The sequence below is a fragment of the Oncorhynchus gorbuscha genome, linkage group LG04 (genome assembly GCF_021184085.1).
Source record: "Oncorhynchus gorbuscha isolate QuinsamMale2020 ecotype Even-year linkage group LG04, OgorEven_v1.0, whole genome shotgun sequence".
Classification (NCBI taxonomy): Eukaryota; Metazoa; Chordata; class Actinopteri; order Salmoniformes; family Salmonidae; genus Oncorhynchus; species Oncorhynchus gorbuscha.
The window spans coordinates 38,743,468-38,758,551 of record NC_060176.1 but is presented as its reverse complement, the minus strand read 5'-3'; the positions used below and the strand labels follow the sequence as shown (position 1 = coordinate 38,758,551).

Genomic DNA, 15,084 nt, shown 5'->3' with positions numbered 1-15,084 from the left:
ACTGTTCCTAGGCCGTCATTGAAAATAAGAATTTGTTCTTAACTGAATTGCCTAGTTAAATAAAGGTAAAAAAAAAACAACAACAACCAACTTGACAGAGCTTGAAGTATTTTTTAAATAATAAACGTGCAAATATTGTACAATCCAGGTGTGCAAAGCTCTTAGAGACTTACCCAAAAATATTTAGTTGTAATCGATGTCAAAGGTGATTCTAACATGTATTGAATCAGGGGGTTGAATACTTATGTAGTCAAGATATATTAGTATTATATTTTCATTCATGTTTTACAAATGTTGACAGACTATTTTGTGTAGATCGTTGACCATGTAAAAAACAAGTGTAAACAGTTTAATCCCACCTTGTAACACAAATGTGGAAAAAGTAAAGGGGTGTGAATACTTTCTGAAAGCACATCTATGCAGACACTGATCTCTGTGTAATATGGAATCTTCAGTAAAATAAACAAGTATCTTGCTAAACTCTAAATGTATAAATTAGAATTTTGGGTGGTGTTATTAGGGACCTGCGGTGGGCTGTGAGGTCGTCATCTGTGATGCAGGCCCCTCGTGGAGACTTCTCGTCTGGGATGTTGGCTGTCACCAGAGTGCTAGTGTTGAATCTCAAGTGTCTGACTGGGTGCCTGTAAACAGATAGGAGGGAGAAACACCATTTTTTATTACTAACAATTTGATTTTCACACACACACACACACACACAAACACACAAATTCACTAACGAGCTGAAAAGGGATCAATCAATACTGATGTGCCTGTTTGGTTTGCTGCCAATGTCAGCCTGATAGGTAAATGTTGCGTATCGCTGAATATTTTAGCAATGCATACTTGAAAGTGACAGGAACGGCAAGACACTTACATTTTTATATTTCAAGTACTGAATAGCACATGTAAGAATTCTACCTGCCTTTTGTGGCACAAACAAATAGACGTATGAGCAACCAATATAAAGAACTCTGCTGTCCCACCTGTTGTGCATCTCCCACAGTTTAGCTCCCATCCTCATCTCCCAGACGCAGACCAATCCCTCACCTCCGCCACTCACAATCTTCCAATCGTCTGCCTGCACGGAGGTCACGCCCATGTGGTGGGCATACAGCGATGTGACAGAGGAGCCGGTGCGCAGGTCAAACACCCTCACCCTGAAACAGAACACAGCAAAATCAAGTAGTCATTTCATCTCAGGAAGTGATGTTGCAGGAAGTAGGTCAGACAAAGGTGGTCGATTCGCTCCACTACTGAAGACATGAAAGGATGCATCTTTCCTAGGCTGGTCCCAGATCTGTTTGTGCTCTTGCCACCTCTATTGTTGTTATTTTCAAGCCATGGGACGACAATGAGTGCCAACAAGGAGTTGGCATTATAGAACCAACAGACCGGCACTCGGGCCTCATCGTAACTAGGTTACCAGAGGAAACTTGGTGCCTCCGAACAATGCATTACAAAAACAACAACAGAAAACCTATAAGACATGATCAGAAAAGACAGGCCAACAAAGACAGTAATAAACACCAACACTAGGTGACATTGAGGGGATTTCATCTGCTTCCTCTACTTTAGACCACTTATAAACGTACGTTTAATTACTTTAGCCACCAATAACACTCATTCACTCACAGCACCAAAGCTACAAATATTGAAGATGTTTTGAACTGATTAAACACGGTGCTGTTGTAGCATTAATAGAACTAAGGAGGATTCTTGGGTCTGGTTTGACGAGCCAAACATGCCCCACGGACCTCCAGCTCCATCTGTTGCCATCACTGCTTTAGTTTATTGGGTCCCACCGCACAGCAGCCGGAGGATGACTTCATGCAAAAAGCTTTCCAAAAGTTCATTACCCAAATTTAATTTATTTGGGGGTGAGCAGATTTAATTTCCGCTTCAATAAATTAAACGAATCAGGGTTGCATAGCTAAATGGGCATTAGCATTGTAACTAAGACGTATGGTAAGACATGAGTTGCGTCCCAAATGGCACCCTAGTCTCCCTATATAGTGCACTACATCTGACCAGAGCCCTATGGGTCCTGGTCAAAAGTAGTGCACTATATAGGGGATAGGGTGACATTTGACACACTGACATGGCTGCTGAGTAGTGTTGTTTCATGGGCGCTCACGCTTCAGCAGAGGGGTTTAAAAGTTACTGTCTGGCAGCCTCCGACAGTCATAAATCTAATGTTTGGAGCGAGCCCTGGTCTTCACTGAGCTGCCAGTGGACAAGCTATTTCACATTAATCAGCATGATCCTTGTTTTCTACTAACCAGTTGAATGATAGGGGAAAAATATATATTCCACCAAAATAAACATACCCAAACACGTTTTGTTCCCCATGAGATGGCCATAACCAGTAACTGGTAACGTTGCATAGTTTTAGAAAGGTCAGGAACTCACCCTTCTGGTAATAAAAAAATAATAATACTCACTTTTGAGGACAAACTCAAGTATATAGTACAAATATTACGAGAATATACAAATCATATATGAATGGTGAGTTCAATTCTATGAAATTATTTAGTTTTCTTTTTTATGTTGAGAGAGCTAAATCCGGCTGAGAATATGACAGTGAGATGAAACTACGATGAACAAAAATATAAACGCAACATGTAAAGTGTTGGTCCAATGTTTGAAATAAAAAATCCCAGAAACTTTCCACATGCACAAAAATCTTATTTCTCTAAAATGTTTACATCACTGTTAGTGAGCATTTCTCCTTTGCCAAGATAATCCCTTCACCTGACAGGTGTGGCATATAAAAAGCTGACAAAACAGCATGATCATTACATAGGTGCACCTTGTGCTGGGGACAACAAAAGGCCATTAAAATGTGCAGTTGTGTCACACAACACAATGCCACAGATGCCTCAAGCTTTGAGGGAGCGTGTAATTGGCATGCAGGAATGTCCACCAGAGCTGTTGCCGGATAATTTTATGTTCATGTCTCCACCATAAGCCACCTCCAATGTCGTTTTAGCGAATTTGAGGCCGTTCAACCGGCCTCACAACCGCAGACCACGTGTACCCTGCCAGCCCAGGACCACGGTGTTGGGGAGTATTTCTGTCTGTAATAAAGCCAATTTAGGGGGAAAATCATTCTGATTGGCTGGGTTCCCTACTGGGTAGGCCTGGCTGCCAAGTGAGTGTGCCTATACCCTTCAAGGCCCAGTCATGAGCATTAAGTGGGTGGGCCCTTGCCCAGTCATGAGAAATACATAAATTAGGGCCTAATGAATTTATTTCAATTGACTGATTTCCTCATGTGAAATGTAAATCAGTAAAATCTTTGAAATTGTTGCATGTTGCGTTTATATTTTTGTTCAGTATAGTATTGCTGCATCCGTTAAAACAGTGGTCGCCAACCGGTCGATTGTAATTGAATGGTCGATCTTTAAGGCATTCCTAGTCAATCACCATATATTTCTGTAGAAAAGTCAACGAACGATTAAGGCGCTCCTTTTTAACATTTGTGTTAAACTGTTACCGTAGGTGCACTTGATTCAAAAGCAAAGTTTCCCCTGAGACAAAATCCGCCTACCCGGCTGACCGGCAAATCTGTGACTAAAATTGAGTGCACCTACTGCGCTGCCCAATCGGACAGCTTAAATCACTGTGGCTACAGAGCTTCCATGACTCTGGCCACAGCCAAGTTTAATAGACTACTAGCCTACGTAAGATTTAATAACTTTTAAAACCGTAACCACAGAGAGGACAGTTGCAAATCATTCAGCGAGTTATGTCAAGATTACATATTTTAGAGTATCAACAAATGTCTTACATCGTCTGAAAGCTTAAATTCTTGTTAATATAACTGCTCTGTCCAATTTACAGTAGCTATTACTGCGTAAGAAATACCATGCTATTGTTTGAGGAGAGCTCCTAACAACAATACTGTTTTTTCACCGCAATAGGTTTGATAAATTCACCTCTGAAGGTGAAATGTGTACTTCCATTCATAAATCTTGCTCTGATTTATTATCCAAAAGGGTCCCACAGATAACATGAAGTGTTGTTTTGTTAGATAAAATAATTTTATATCCTAAAAAAGTCCATATAGAAGGCACGATCGATTTTGTATTTCCAGTCATTCAATTTGCAAAGAAAATAATCTGACAATCTCACCCTAAATATTGTTTCAACGAGTCAAATCACATTTGTATCTATTCCTCAGAGATCCTAGAAGGTAACAAGACTTCGCTATTTCATTAGGGGTGTAATATATCCTGTAGGATACCATATTTGATCAGAGAGCGACGCCTTCATGGCACACCGATGGAGCGGGCAGCCATCACTTTATGACTTTATGACTTATAGCGGTCCCTCTTTTGTAGCTGACCTCAGTTTACATTCCTGTCTTTTGGATCTATACAGTTCATGTATCAGTCTTCACGAGAAAGGTAATCTCTTCTCTTTGCGAGAATAACGATCAGCCCGTCTTTATGTTGGATGTTTTGATTGATTCATTTAGGTGGTTTTCCTCTGGTACTGGGGAGGATTATAAATCAGATCTCTGATGCTTTTTTAGATAAATCCAAATGGGTCTAACCAGGACCTCAAACTCAAGAAGCAATTAAAATAGTCTGTAAAGATGTTGGTCTTTATGATATATGGAGATTGCAAGCGGTTGGATTGATCAATTACACATTATTTTCAAAAAGCCACACTGTTTATTCATGCATCGACTACTTTCTGATCTCACACTCTCTCATAGATAAAGTGGGTGCTTACAATGTGGGCACGATAGCTATGACAGATCATGCACCCATTGATCTGACTGTTGAAATATTGGCAAATGAACACCAGCCTCTTACAGATCAAGGCGTTTTTTTGAATTCCTTAAAACACACTTTACGATATTCTTTGAAACAAACAACAATAGTGCGAAACAGGTACATGTCTGGGAAGCTTTTAAAGCGTACATACACAAAGTAATGATACAAAGATCAGCTACCATTAAGAAATTAGATAAACAGAAAATGTACAAACTTGTAACAGAGCTTAAAATGCGAGAGGGAATATTGGTCCAATCCTAGCAACATTTCTCTGGTAAATCTGACAAACAAAAGCTGAATATTTTATTCAGTAAAAAATATAATATTAAATATAATATAATAATATTCCCTGTACAGGCTGAAATAGAGATGGTACGAATCTAATGAGAAGGCAGGAAAACTGTTGTCCAGTCAATTGAAATCTAGAGAAACAGCTCGGCAAATAGGTTGAATCAGAAATAAGACAGGCAGCCGATTACCAATCATAAAGAAAAACAATATTTCAAGACTTCTTTCAGGACCTTTATACTTCAGACGGTCCTTTAGATATGCAGAAAGCAGAGGCCTTCTTTCAGAATCTGAACCTTCCTAAATTAACAGAGAAAGACAGGAATTGGCACGACCGCCCTATTACTTTGGAGGAATTGACCGAAACTATAAGACAAGCACCCAGTGGTAAAACTTCAGGGTTGGATGGGATACCTAGTGATTTCTATAAAAGGTTTGCAGAGCAGCTTAGCCCAGTAATATTGAAAACATCGATTGACACAGGTGAGCTTCCACCTTCTATGAGTGATGCAGTAATCACCCTAATCCTCAAAAAGGGAAAGGATCCCCATAAGTGTGGGAGCTACTGTCCAATTTCTTTGATAAATTGTGATGAAAATTGTCCCATCTCCATTTTCTGTAGGACGAGGCACGAAACAAGGTGACTGTCTCTTGCCCCTCCTATTTATCATAGCATTAGAACCATTAACAAAAGCTATTAGGCTGCATCAGTCAATCAAAGGGACTAATATGGGAGGTAGGGAGAATAAACTACTGCATTATGCAGACAACATATTACTATTAATATCAGACCCCCAACTCTCCATACCACCTTTACTGGACCTTGTAAATGCATTCTCAGAGATATCGGGCTATAAAGTAAAACCGGACCAAATCTGAAGTAATGCCTCTATCAAAACATTCTGAGAAATTACCTCCTCAGCTGGAGGTTTCAATGGGTCCCTAAAAACTTGAGGTACCTGGGGATCGTGTTAATTCCTGGTCTACAGAACATGCTCTGGATAAGAGCGTCTGCTAAATGACTTAAATATAAATGTAAATTTCTGAAAATCCTGGCCCACTATTGAACAAAATTCAACTCCAGTTTAAGAGCTGGGATAAAGTACAAATCTCATTATGGGGTAGGATACAGGTTATAAAGATGGTCATAGCTCCTAAACTGAATTACGTCATCAGCATGTTACCACTATCCATACCGGTCTATACTTTTAAATCCATGGACAAAATTATTACTGAGTTTGTTTGGGCCAGTAAAAAGGCCAGGATGAAACTAGTGTGATTACAAGCAAAGACTGAGAAGGGAGGAATAAAGCTCCCTAACATGCAATTGTATTAAGAAGTCTTTGTAGCTTCCCAAATAGGCTCTCTCTGTATTGAGAACTCGACTAGGCCAATCTGGGTGGACATGGAGGAAGAACTTAATGCCCCATTTCGGAGCATCAGATTATTTGAGTCAACAAAAGGTGGGACTCCAGAATCAATACTGTCCCATACTAAAAAAATATATGGAGCCAGATTCATAAGAGAGAGATCTTCACCTTTCTTGATAAGTTATGCTTCGTTATGGAACCACCCTAAATTGAAAATAGGGGGACACATGGTTTTCTGGAAAGGTTGGTATAGAAAGGGGATAAAGAACATTGGCTGTCTGTATCAAGAAAACACTTTTACCTCTTTTGAAGAGCTGAGGTCCAGGTATAATACAGAAACAGGACTTTTGAAGGCATCTCCAACTTTGGTAAGTTAAAACAACAACAAATTCCTAGTACATTCCGATATAAGCATTAAGATCCTATGCAAATTACTACATACCGCAGGGCTTATACAGTGGGGCATTTAGTCAGCAACCAATTGTGCAAGTTCTCCCAATTAAAAAGATCAGATAGGCCTGTAATTTTCATCATAGGTACACTTCAACTATGACAGACAAAATCAGGAAAACAAATCCAGAAAATCACATTGTAGGATGTTTTATGAATTTATTTGCAAATTATGGTGGAAAATAAGTATTTGGTCAATAACAAAAGTTTCTCAATACTTTGTTATATACCCTTTGTTGGCAATGACAGAGGTCAAATGTTTTCTGTAAGTCTTCACAAGGTTTTCACACACTGTTGCTGGTATTTTGGCCCATTCCTCCATGCAGATCTCCTCTAGAGCAGTGATGTTTTGGGGCTGGTGCTGGGCAACACAGACTTTCAACTCCCTCCAAAGAATTTCTATGGGGTTGAGATCTGGAGACTGGCTAGGCCACTCCAGGACCTTGAAATGCTTCTTACGAAGCCACTCCTTCGTTGCCCAGGCAGTGTGTTTGGGATCATTGTCATGCTGAAAGACCCAGCCATGTTTCATCTTCAATGCCCTTGCTGATGGAAAGAGGTTTGACTCAAAATCTCACGATATATGGCCCCATTCATTCTTTCCTTTACACGGATCAGTCGTCCTGGTCCCTTTGCAGAGAAACAGCCCCAAAGCATGATGTTTCCACCCCCATGATTCACAGTAGCTATGGTGTTCATTTACATTACATTTACATTTAAGTCATTTAGCAGACGCTCTTATCCAGAGCGACTTACAAATTGGTGCATTCACCTTATGACATCCAGTGGGACAGTCACAATAGTGCATCTAAAACTTAGGGGGGGGGTGGGGTGAGAGGGATTACTTAACCTATCCTAGGTATTCCTTAAAGAGGTGGGGTTTCAGGTGTCTCCGGAAGGTGGTGATTGACTCCGCTGTCCTGGCGTCGTGAGGGAGTTTGTTCCACCATTGGGGGGGCCAGGGCAGCGAACAGTTTTGACTGGGCTGAGCGGGAGCTGTACTTCCTCAGTGGTAGGGAGGCGAGCAGGCCAGAGGTGGATGAACGCAGTGCCCTTGTTTGGGTGTAGGGCCTGATCAGAGCCTGGAGGTACTGAGGTGCCGTTCCCCTCACAGCTCCGTAGGCAAGCACCATGGTCTTGTAGCGGATGCGAGCTTCAACTGGAAGCCAGTGGAGAGAACGGAGGAGCGGGGTGACGTGAGAGAACTTGGGAAGGTTGAACACCAGACGGGCTGCGGCGTTCTGGATGAGTTGAAGGGTTTAATGGCACAGGCAGGGAGCCCAGCCAACAGCGAGTTGCAGTAATCCAGACGGGAGATGACAAGTGCCTGGATTAGGACCTGCGCCGCTTCCTGTGTGAGGCAGGGTCGTACTCTGCGGATGTTGTAGAGCATGAACCTACAGGAACGGGCCACCGCCTTGATGTTAGTAGAGAACGACAGGGTGTTGTCCAGGATCACGCCAAGGTTCTTGGCGCTCTGGGAGGAGGACACAATGGAGTTGTCGACCGTGATGGCGAGATCATGGAACGGGCAGTCCTTCCCCGGGAGGAAGAGCAGCTCCGTCTTGCCGAGGTTCAGCTTGAGGTGGTGATCCGTCATCCACACTGATATGTCTGCCAGACATGCAGAGATGCGATTCGCCACCTGGTCATCAGAAGGGGAAAGGAGAAGATTAATTGTGTGTCGTCTGCATAGCAATGATAAGAGAGACCATGTGAGGTTATGACAGAGCCAAGTGACTTGGTGTATAGCGAGAATAGGAGAGGGCCAAGAACAGAGCCCTGGGGGACACCAGTGGTGAGAGCGCGTGGTGAGGAGACAGATTCTCGCCACGCCACCTGGTAGGAGCGACCTGTCAGGTAGGACGCAATCCAAGCGTGGGCCGCGCCGGAGATGCCCAACTCGGAGAGGGTGGAGAGGAGGATCTGATGGTTCACAGTATCGAAGGCAGCCGATAGATCTAGAAGGATGAGAGCAGAGGAGAGAGAGTTAGCTTTAGCAGTGCGGAGCGCCTCCGTGATACAGAGGAGAGCAGTCTCAGTTGAATGACTAGTCTTGAAACCTGACTGATTTGGATCAAGAAGGTCATTCAGAGAGAGATAGCGGGAGAGCTGGCCAAGGACGGCACGTTCAAGAGTTTTGGAGAGAAAAGAAAGAAGGGATACTGGTCTGTAATTGTTGACATCGGAGGGATCGAGTGTAGGTTTTTTCAGAAGGGGTGCAACTCTCGCTCTCTTGAAGACGGAAGGGACGTAGCCAACGGTCAGGGATGAGTTGATGAGCGAGGTGAGGTAAGGGAGAAGGTCTCCGGAAATGGTCTGGAGAAGAGAGGAGGGGATAGGGTCAAGCGGGCAGGTTGTTGGGCGGCCGGCCGTCACAAGACGCGAGATTTCATCTGGAGAGAGAGGGGAGAAAGAGGTCAGAGCACAGGGTAGGGCAGTGTGAGCAGAACCAGCGGTGTCGTTTGACTTAGCAAACGAGGATCGGATGTCGTCGACCTTCTTTTCAAAATGGTTGACGAAGTCATCTGCAGAGAGGGAGGAGGGGGGAGGGGCGGAGGATTCAGGAGGGAGGAGAAGGTGGCAAAGAGCTTCCTAGGGTTAGAGGCAGATGCTTGGAATTTAGCGTGGTAGAAAGTGGCTTTAGCAGCAGAGACAGAGGAGGAAAATGTAGAGAGGAGGGAGTGAAAGGATGCCAGGTCCGCAGGGAGGCGAGTTTTCCTCCATTTCCGCTCGGCTGCCCGGAGCCCTGTTCTGTGAGCTCGCAATGAGTCATCGAGCCACGGAGCGGGAGGGGAGGACCGAGCCGGCCTGGAGGATAGGGGACATAGAGAGTCAAGGGATGCAGAGAGGGAGGATAGGAGGGTTGAGGAGGCAGAATCAGGAGATAGGTGGGAGAAGGTTTGAGCGGAGGGAAGAGATGATAGGATGGAAGAGGAGAGAGTAGCGGGGGAGAGAGAGCGAAGGTTGGGACGGCGCGATACCATCCGAGTAGGGGCAGTGTGGGAGGTGTTGGATGAGAGCGAGAGGGAAAAGGATACAAGGCAGTGGTCGGAGACTTGGAGGGGAGTTGCAGTGAGGTTAGTGGAAGAACAGCATCTAGTAAAGATGAGGTCGAGCGTATTGCCTGCCTTGTGAGTAGGGGGGAAGGTGAGAGGGTGAGGTCAAAAGAGGAGAGGAGTGGAAAGAAGGAGGCAGAGAGGAAAGAGTCAAAGGTAGACGTGGGGAGGTTAAAGTCGCCCAGAACTGTGAGAGGTGAGCCGTCCTCAGGAAAGGAGCTTATCAAGGCATCAAGCTCATTGATGAACTCTCCGAGGGAACCTGGAGGCGATAAATGATAAGGATGTTAAGCTTGAAAGGGCTAGTAACTGTGACAGCATGGAATTCAAAGGAGGCGATAGACAGATGGGTAAGGGGAGAAAGAGAGAATGACCACTTGGGAGAGATGAGGATCCCGGTGCCACCACCCCGCTGACCAGACGCTCTCGGGGTGTGCGAGAACACGTGGGCGGACGAAGAGAGAGCAGTAGGAGTAGCAGTGTTGTCTGTGGTGATCCATGTTTCCGTCAGTGCCAAGAAGTCGAGGGACTGGAGGGAGGCATAGGCTGAGATGAACTCTGCCTTGTTGACCGCAGATTGGCAGTTCCAGAGGCTACCGGAGACCTGGAACTCCACGTGGGTCGTGCGCGCTGGGACCACCAGAGTAGGGTGGCCGCGGCCACGCGGTGTGGAGCATTTGTATGGTCTGTGCAGAGAGGAGAGAACAGGGATAAACAGACACATAGTTGACAGGCTACAGAAGAGGCTACGCTAATGCAAAGGAGATTGGAATGACAAGTGGACTACACGTCTCGAATGTTCAGAAAGTTAAGCTACATAGCAAGAATCTTATTGACTAAAATGATTAAAATGATACAGTACTGCTGAAGTAGGCCAGCTGGCAGTGGGTGCGTTGTTGACACTACACTAATCAAGTCGTTCCGTTGAGTGTAATAGTTTCTGCAGTGTTGCTATTCGGGGCTAGCAGGCTAGCTAGCAGTGTTGTTTACGTTACGTTGCGTTAAAAGAACGACAATAGATGGCTAGCGAACCTAGAAAATCGCTCTAGACTACACAATTATCTTTGATACAAAGACGGCTATGTAGCTAGCTAAGTAGCTAGCTACGATCAAACAAATCAAACCGTTGTACTGTAATGAAATGAAGTGAAAAAGTGATACAACCTGTGAATGCGACCGGGTAGTTGAGTTCTATACAGAAGACGTTGGCTAGCGTTGGCTAGCTGTTGGCTAGCTAGCAGAGTTGGCTAGCTAGCAGAGTCACCTACGTTAAGGACGACAAATAGCTGGCTAGCTAACCTCGGTAAATTAAGATAATCACTCTAAGACTACACACTCTAAACCTAAACAACACAATTATCTTGGATACGATGATACGATGATACGAAGACAGCAAAGACAGCTATGTAGGTAGCTAACACTAAACTAATCGAGTCGTTCAGTTGAGTGTAATAGTAATAGTTTCTCAGTGCAGCTAATCAGTGGACGTTAGCTAGCTGGCTAGTGAAGACTACGTTAGGACGGCGAAATACAATAAATACGCAATTATCTTTGATACAAAGACGGCTATGTAGCTAGCTGAGAAGAAATTGCTAAGATAAGACAAATCAAACCGTTGTGATATAATGAAATATAATGAAAAAGTTATACTACCCGTTGGAGCGACGTGCAGATGCGACCACTCGCTCCAACCGGAACCGGTCCTCCAAACACGACGAGTTGAGTTTTTATCAAAAAGTTATATTTTGGTTTCATCTGACCATGACATTCTCCCAATCTTCTTCTGGATCATACAAATGTTCTCTAGCAAACTTCAGACGGGCCTGGACATGTACTGGCTTAAGCAGGGGGACATGTCTGGCACTGCAGGATTTGAGTCCCTGGCGGCGTAGTGTGTTACTGATGGTAGGCTTTGTTACTTTGGTCCCAGCTCTCTGCAGGTCATTCACTAGGTCCCCCCGTGTGGTTCTGGAATTTTTGCTCACCGTTCTTGTGATCATTTTGACCCCACGGGGTGAGATCTTGCGTGGAGCCCCAGATCAGGGGAGATTGTCAGTTGTCTTATATGTCTTCCATTTCCTAATAATTGTTCCCACAGTTGATTTCTTCAAACCAAGCTGCTTACCTATTACAGATTCAGTCTTCCCAGCCTGGTGCAGGTCTACAATTTTGTTTTTGGTGTCCTTTGACAGCTCTTTGGTCTTGGCCATAGTGGAGTTTGGAGTGTGACTGTTTGAGGTTGTGGACAGGTGTCTTTTATACTGATAACAAGTTCAAACAGGTGCCATTAATACAGGTAACGAGTGGAGGACAGGGGAGCCTCTTAAAGAAGAAGTTACAGGTCTATGAGAGCCAGCGATCTTGCTTGTTTGTAGGTGACCACTTATTTTCCACCATAATTTGCAAATAAATTCAATAAAAAACCTACAATGTGATTTTCTGGATTTTTTTTCTTCATTTTGTCGGTCATAGTTGAAGTGTACTTATGATGAAAATTACAGGCCTCTCATCTTTTTAAGTGGGAGAACTTGCACAATTGGTGGCTGACTAAATACTTTTTTGCCCCACTGTAAACAGCCACCTTATAGGTGCATTTAATGGAACTAGTAAGGGTCTAAAGGATGTATGGGAAAAATACCTAACATTTGGAGAGGAGGAATGGAATATCTCTCCCTATGAGAGATGCCCGGTCCAAGCTGATTCAATTTAAAAAGTGTTCAATAGGATTTATTGGACTCCTCTGAGGTTGAACAGAATAGGTTTGATAGAATCCAGACTATGCTGAAGATGTCAGTTAAGTAGAGGTGACATGATCCATATGTTCTCTAACTTTCCAAGCTTACATACCTTTAGGCAGAAGGTATTGGAAAAGATTGGGGATATTCTGGGTACCACAATACTTGTAAATCCTGCTTTGCTTTTACTGAATATCACTAAGGATATTGATGGACTGAGAAGCTCATGTTTAAACTGGCTAAAAGTTGCTCTAACCACAGCCAAACGAGTCATACAGAGACACTGGAGGGAGAAGGACCATCCGTCTTATAAGGAATTGTATGTGGCCTTGGCAGAAACAGCTTCATATGAAAGAATGATTTGTCAAATTAATTATAAACTCGCTACCTTTGATATGTGGGGACATTTTCTCTCAGCGACAGAAAGTGAAAACAATATGAAATGGCCTGATAAGACTACAGACATACAGTTGAAGTCGGAGGTTCACATACATCTAAGCCAAATATATTTAAACTCCGTTTCACAATTCTTGACATTTATTCCTTGTAAAAAAAAGTCAGTCTTAGGTCAGTTAGGATCACCACTTTATTTTAAGAATGTGAAATGTCAGAATAATAAATTAGAATTATTTACTTCAGCTTTTATTTCTTTCATCACATTCCCAGTGGGTCAGAAGTTTACATACACTGAATTAGTATTTGGTAGCATTGCCTTTAAATTGTTTAACTTGGGCCAAACATTTTGGGTAGCCTTCCACAAGCTTCCCACAATAAGTTGGGTGAATTTTGGCCCATTCCTCCTGACAGAGCTGGTGTAACTGAGTCAGGTTTGTAGTCCTCCTTGCTCGCACACGCTTTTTCAGTTCTGCCCACACATTTTCTAAAGGATTGAGGTCAAGGCTTTGTGATGGCCACTCCAATACCTTGACTTTGTTGTCCTTAAGCCATTTTGCTACAAATTTGGAAGTATTCTTCGTGTCATTGTCCATTTGGAAGAACCATTTGCGACCAAGCTTTAACTTCCTGACTGATGTCTTAAGATGTCGTGGTCCTTCTGTAGCTCAGTTGGTAGAGCATGGCGCTTGTAACGCCAGGGTAGTGGGTTCGATCCCCGGGGACCACCCATACGTAGAATGTATGCACACATGACTGTAAGTCGCTTTGGATAAAAGCGTCTGCTAAATGGCATATATTATTATTATTATTATATTGCTTCAATATATCCACATAATTTTCCAACCTCATGATGCCATCTATTTTGTGAAGTGCACCAGCCCCTCCTGCAGCAAAGCACCCCCACAACATGATGCTGCCAGCCAGTTAATATAACTTTGTTCTCTCGAAATGTATGTTAGCTAGCTAGGTTTGCTATATTATGAATCCAACTATCATCTGCTGTCGACATCAGGATACGACTTGAGAGAATCTTTGCTTCTTTCTGAACATTTTAATTGAAAATAGTAAGGTGCTTCATTGTTACACAGAAATTAGTTGATATTGAGATAACAATGGCTGTATTGGACCTTTAACACCAGTTGAGCTCAATAAAGGTATGTTTAAAACTAGACTGGCAATTATTGAACGTTTTTACCACAAAATGCATGAGATTACACTTGATTCAATAAAATGGAAAGGCTAATAGAGGAGACAAAGCAGACAGTATATTTTTCTTTGTTTTATGGTTGTGGTTTGTTATTTCCTATGGGTACAGGACTACTGGGCACGACCATGGCTCTCTCTCCATTCCACCCCCCCATCCCTTCCTCTCTCCCTCGCCAGTCCCCAAAATCCTTCCTGTTTGTTCAGACGTGGCCCAGGCAATTATGATCAAGGCAGTATTCCAGACAGCCCCGGCCTTATCAGGACCCTCGTTTGCGCCCTAAAAACTTCAGAACGAGAGTGAGAGAGCAACTAATTTGGAGAGAAGAGAGACGGAGAGGAGGAAGAGACGCATTAGGCCCTGGCCTTTGGCCATCCTAATGGACAGCTAGAGCAGACCCGCTGCCTGCCTTCTCATCTCCCTCGTGCCCCTTTGTCCCTGGCACATCAGACAAGGCCAAATGGTCACAGCCAAGTTGGCCTCCGACTGCCTACGTACAAGACTACTTAATCAGAGAGAGGGACATAGGTAAGAGTCTCCTACGTTGTCTATTATTCTTACAGATGGGGTCGTACTTTACGAGAACGGCTGTGCCCAACGAGATGTAGTGCTACACATGCTTTCCTCGCTTTTGGCTGTCTACTTAAGGCCTGATGAATTTGGTGAAGGAGTTTGATTTGTAAGGATTCTGCCAAAAGTGCTATGCTTTCACCTGCCAACTCCTGTCCCGCTGTCAGGGACAAGTGCAGATGAGGATGGCTCTCTTTTGTGTCTTTCTTTCCCCATACTGACGGCCAG

The 15,084-nt window shown here is 43.6% G+C and overlaps 1 protein-coding gene across 2 annotated transcripts in view; it reads right to left on the bottom strand.

Annotated features, from left to right (window-relative positions):
* fbxw8 (F-box and WD repeat domain containing 8) overlaps positions 1 to 15,084 on the bottom strand; it is a 29,639-nt gene that overhangs the window by 3,166 nt on the left and 11,389 nt on the right. For both annotated transcript variants that reach the window (XM_046346746.1, XM_046346747.1), the window contains exons 9-10: positions 984 to 1,157; positions 525 to 641 (exon numbers count right to left, since the gene is read on the bottom strand). In XM_046346746.1, the coding sequence (XP_046202702.1) occupies positions 525 to 641; positions 984 to 1,157 (291 nt within the window). The remainder of the gene's footprint in view (positions 1 to 524; positions 642 to 983; positions 1,158 to 15,084) is intronic.